Raw genomic sequence first — 5798 nt, forward strand, 5'->3', positions numbered from 1 at the left:
AAAAAGAATAATTAATTGAAATAAGTAAGTATAAGATTATACGAAACCATGTCTTATGAAACCACAATTTTTTTCGCATATTTCCTTTTCTTTCTTTCAAATGAAGAATCTGCACGAAACATGCGTTTTCCCTTCAGTAGGAAGTTTTCCCTTCAAAATAGGAAAAGGGAACGTCGGCAACATCGCGAAAATAGCCCACAAGTTCAAGGGCAACGAAATCCAAGCTGGAGAAAGTCCCGTCGCACATGAAGTTTATTATTTTGCAGCACGTCTTCTCCAGAAACCACGCCGTAGCGTTTGAAATAAAAAATAAATAAAACGATGTAAAAACAAGAGAGAAGAAAGAAAGGAAAAACAATTTTGTGAGATTACCCCTTTGGGTCAGCGGGGTGATGAACCTGTAGGTTCGGTCTGCCCGTCCTCCCTGTTTTGTATGTCAGACGCATTTAGGACCCTCGCCATCTTCAGCGCTAAATCTGTGCGATTTATGTTCTCTCCGTTTTTTTATGATAATATAAAATGGGCTCGGCTAAACGGAAATCACATAGGCTGTAATTAATCAATATGGCCGTTTGATTAAAGAAACCCTCTGAATACAGTGAAATGAGCAGAGTTCCCATAATATACATTTATAAAAGAGAAGAAAAAGTGCATGTATAATTGCAAAGCCGCTCGAACAAATTATAACGTTTTGAAAAAATTATTATCGGGCCGGGAGAAAATTGGATTCTCACGGATTTCTCCACTATCGCCCCTTTTTTTCGATTCCGGCCGTGAGGGGGCGAAGGATGAGAAGAGGAGATTGAGCAATATCGAGAATTTTAATCAAATTTATTCGAAGACGGGCCGGAGATGAAGACACCGGTTGGGCAACGCCGGCGTCCGCGCGGTACCGCTTTTTTCTGACCGTGTGCCAACTCCTAGGTGCCATCGACCGCGATCGACGAGGAACTCGGATCGAACGACGGAATTTACAACGGAGGAACAAACGGTTTAAGCTGTTTTATAAACGTTGGGGGAGCCATTTGGTGACGGTGTCACACAAAATTTATGAATAGACGGTGCTTTGGTGTTCGTTGGAATTTTGGACAGATATATTCTATTAAAATAATGTATGTACACTGACAGGCAAAATTTCCACCCAGCTGATTTTTTTTCATTTTCACGATAATAGAAAATTCTGCCTTAATTTGTCTCATTGTTTTTATCAATAAATGCTTGTTTATGCTATGGTTTGTAAATTGGGAATATCAATTAGAAGCAAACACACTTAATCCTTAATCCAAAACAGGGACAAAGGATTTTTTAATGTTTAACTTTTACGGAATTTAAAATCTAAAATCAGTCTCATTTGAATTCTGAAGCAATAAACTGTTTGGTTTGTATCTTTGCTTACTTAATTTCAATGTTTAAAGTTAAAAATGCCACTCAGTGCTGGGGATGTTGCGCGTGGTGTGGTGCATTCCATCAGGTATGCAGCTATGGCCATCGGAGTTCCCTACGAAACTATGTGAAACGCAGTTAGAAGTTTTCCAACAAATGGGTCCTACCATAGAAGGCCCGGTTATGGACACCCAAGGGTAACAGAATCACCGGATGACCGTTTTTGACTTTGAGAATTTTGCGAAACCAGCACCTTACTGTTGGTCAAGCGATTCATCAGCTCCAGGAAGTTCAAGCTGTCCAACTTTCTGAACGCACTGCTCGAAGAAGATCGAAGTCAGTATGGTCTGATGGGTTTTCGCCCTGTAAGATGACCAGAATTGTCCAGAACGCTCAGAGTTACACAGCTCGCATTTGCTCGAGAACAAAGCAATGTTGTCTGTCCCAGTTTGATCGATGTCTTTGGACGATTGGTCTGCTGTACGTCTTACAGATGAGTGTAGATTTGCTCTACGATCTCCAGATGGGCGTGGAAGAGTGTGGAGAAGGCGAAATGAAAGATGCAAAGCCTGCAGTTTTTCCCAGAGCCGACCTTTTCAACGTAGCTCAGTGAGTGTGGGCGGGAATTTCGATGGAGAGTCGCACAGAGTTGGTTGTTGTTCGTGGGGCGTCTTTGATGGCTGCATGAAATTTTGGAACATCATGAGTTGCCTATCCTCGATGAAATCAGCGACAATCCTACTCTAATCCACGATTATGCCCGTCCACATGTCCCTCGCATAGTAAAAATGTACCTTCAACAGCATACCATCAGGGTCTTAGCCTGGCCAGCCAATTCTCCATACTTGAACCGCATTGAGGATACGGCGGTGAACTTTAGGTTGAAAATATTGAATTCGTTGGATATTGGACGATTTGGCCGAGACCCCACAGTTCAACTCCGCAGGTCCAAATAGATCTGATGAGTGTTTTGTAAGCGGTTAGTTTGTTATGTTTAGTTAGTTCGGTAGGCGTCTGTGAAGTCCATATCTTTTGTTAAGTTCTTGCCGTTTTAATCTTGTTCCATGTAAGTCTACTATCTAAATAAAGCCCAGCAGACTTGGTTGGATGGTGGTATCTTGTTAATGTGCACTGGTTGGCAGTTATGAAGGTTGAGCATAAGCGTAGCTTGTCGGATTTTTTGTTCGTTTAACCTGATCCACCACAGATTTATGCAAACTAAACCGCTTATTCTAATGGATTTATAAGAAGTTCCCAGGATTTAAAAAAAGCTTGTTAGAATTTTTGAGCAAAATCTAAATACTCAGCATATAAGCCTCCACCCCCAAATCCTGGGATTTTTTCAACTATCATTCACTAAAAAAAAATTTAAAGAGTATTTATGAAAATTTGAAAGTGCCCTAAATGTCGGGGACTTTTACTCACGATCTGACTTTCTTCAAAACTACCGAGCACCCCGAGGACCGGGACGCACATTGTCATTTTCCCGGCGTCACGATGGCAAATAATCAGAGTTGCGTGCGAAGACCACGAGTGAAAGTCCTCCGGCCGCAAAGTTCAGAAGGAAGTAAACCGAACCAATAAAGATTCTAACGATCCGGCAGTCTCCGAAATACACTTGGGGCTTGTGTTTCGATCTCGAAAGGACAAAAGCGAGACGCGTCGGCCGGGGAAGAAAGAAAGGGGGCAGATTTCGAAAAATTTGAACGTCCCGATAAGGGCCTCGTTCAAATTTAGTGGGTCAGCTTTCTCCTTCCTCTTCGGCTTCCTCCCGTCTGTCAGGCTCACATGGAACTCCGACTTTTTGTGCCTAAACCTGGGCTGAACTTTGGGGAAGAGGTTGTCCTCAGTTTGGAGGACGGCCTATCTTCTTCCACTTCCTCCCCGGTTTATATTTGTTCAAGTCTTTTGAAGATCATGAAAGACGATTGTCCCGACTCCAATTACGGCCGTTTCCGTTTAAAGAATGAAAAAAAATCTTTCCCTTTTGGCCCGGGATCAACGGCAAACCATCTTTGACGATTCAATCCCGGCGAGACGTGTCGAATTTAATTGCCACCGGTTAAAAACGTTTGTACAAGGGCCCGGCCTAAAATTAAAAGTACCTTGTGTCCTCAGGCACATCACGAAGGGGAAAAAATGCATCTAAGACAAAACCAAATATTTTCATAATAACTCTATTGTTACCAAATAACAAGAAACAAACAATAAAACCGAGTATCAAAAGCTGGGCAATCGTTCTATGTGATAATCTGATGAAAGTCGATCTGCCGGTGGCTGGATGAACTCATGTTGAACAGGTCAGCAGTGATCATTTATCTTATTAATTTATGAATACAACGTAAACCAGCGAAAACAGACGGACCCAGAAAGTTGATAGATCAGTCCAACATGGACTGTAAACATGCCAAGATCTCTCTCTACCCTTTGCCCCAGTTGCACATAAATACACTCCACGATTAGTGTAAGACTGGTCAAAGAGACTTTGCGTGATTAAATAAACAATCTAACACTCTCTCTCTCTCTCTCTCTCTCACCCTCTTTCTCTCTTTCTCTCTCTCACACACTCACTTATTCACTCTATCTATCTCTCTGTCCATTTATCTATTCGCCTGCCCCTCTCACTTTCTATCAGCCTAGACTCTCTTCTTTTCACTGTCTCTTTCACCCTCTCTTTCTCTATTTCTATCTATCTGTCTCTCTCTTTATATATATATATATATATATATATATATATATATATATANTCTCTCTCTCTCTCTCTCTCTCTCTCTCTCTCTCTCTCTCTCTCTCTCTTGGTGTGTCTTTCTCTCTCTCTCTCTCTCTCTCTCTCTCTCTCTCTCTCTCTCTCTCTCTCTCTGGTTGAATGTATTGAACTCTAACCGTGGCAATTATACTTTATTAAAAAAAAAAGGAAGGGTGCTGGAAAAGAGGCTATTCAGACTAAAACGGCTTTTGTGATGTATAACCGTATTCGACCGGCAGAAATCGAGAAGGCACTTTGCCAAGAGTGCGGGATTCAATTTATAGCTAATTAAAAATAAAAAAAGGAATGCGATCATGCTGAAGTTTTGGATTTGAAACGCGATCTCTTCCGACGTCATCAGACGGACACGGCTGACACCTTCCTGCGTTATCTCGACGAATGTTACATAACAGATTATGCAATTTTCTTTTTAATGTTAACAATTTGTTCGAACGATTACTGGCGCGTTATGGTTAATTTGAAATTCCCATCGGGCTGAAATCCCAAGCCGTCTCCTTTGCAAACCGAAGAGAAACCGCGTTGAAAAGTAGTCTCGACGAGGCAACCGTGATTTACAAGTATTAACACAAACGGCGGGTTACCACATGATCAAAAGTTGCCACAAGATGAGCCTCGTCGCATTCCTGGGGGTCCTCGTGCAAACAAGAAGTTATAAAAGAGAAATCTGCGAATTTTTTTTAGAATTTTCTTTTCTTGATTGTGTATGCAGAATTGTCTCTATTGGGATGAAATCTATCAAGAAATTTTACAATGATTGGGCAAAGCCGAGTGTCGCAATTCATACTCGACTTTCCATCCGAATAAGGATCGGTTTGTAAATTGACATTGGACAAGAGTGTCGCTCTCTTTAAACCCCGTTCTGAAATGTTTGCTCAACCGTTACGTTTCGATTTTCAGATGACCCTGGCCGAATGGCAGATCCGAGACCTCTGCCAGATCGCGAGGGACATCCTTCTGAGCCAGCCGATGCTCCTCGAGCTCTGCTCTCCGGTCAACATCGTCGGCGATATACACGGCCAGTTCCAGGACCTCCTGCGGCACCTGGACAAACTCGGATACCCTCCGTCCGCCAACTACCTATTCCTAGGCGACTACGTCGACAGGTAAGGGAAAAAACTAAAAAACCATCACGAGACCGCTTTTAAAACAAGATAAAAACTGAATCAATTGGACTTTCTCCTAATCAAAACGCACTTGAAACTTCTCAAACTTCGCCGGGGCGGAAGGAAGAACGACGATTTAAGAAGTTAGAACTGGAGTTTTAGGGTTTTCACCCTTCACGATAAGACGATTCACTTTTTCCCCCTTTTATACAGGGTATTCGGCTACTGTTCCAATCTTTGCCAGTAGATTCTACATTAAAAATGGAACCAAAAAGTCCTAATTAACTATGGTCCGAATCGCAACAATTTCGGAGTTATTTCACTTTTTCTGATTTTTTAATATATAACGAACCTGCTTCGAATAAACAATGATAATAGAAATGATAAATGATGGAGTGAGTGTGGTGTTCAATACTTTTTAAAAGGATAGTTCCTACTCACAGTAAGTTGTTTTGCAACGATCCGGATTTCGAGCCTTTTAGCTCATCATCAGGTTGAAGGACTTCTACAACCACGTCTCTCGACATGAATTGCCAAAGTGAACC

At 41.8% G+C, this 5798-nt stretch overlaps 1 protein-coding gene across 1 annotated transcript in view; it reads left to right on the forward strand.

The window, feature by feature from the left end:
• LOC106667369 (serine/threonine-protein phosphatase alpha-3 isoform-like) overlaps positions 1-5798 on the forward strand; it is a 64089-nt gene that overhangs the window by 37865 nt on the left and 20426 nt on the right. Inside the window, exon 2 of the mRNA XM_014395276.2 lies at positions 5048-5253. Within this exon, the coding sequence (XP_014250762.1) occupies positions 5048-5253 (206 nt within the window). The remainder of the gene's footprint in view (positions 1-5047; positions 5254-5798) is intronic.

This window comes from Cimex lectularius, unplaced genomic scaffold, assembly GCF_000648675.2.
Source record: "Cimex lectularius strain Harlan isolate CLEC.00 unplaced genomic scaffold, Clec_2.1 scaffold10, whole genome shotgun sequence".
NCBI lineage: Eukaryota > Metazoa > Arthropoda > Insecta > Hemiptera > Cimicidae > Cimex > Cimex lectularius.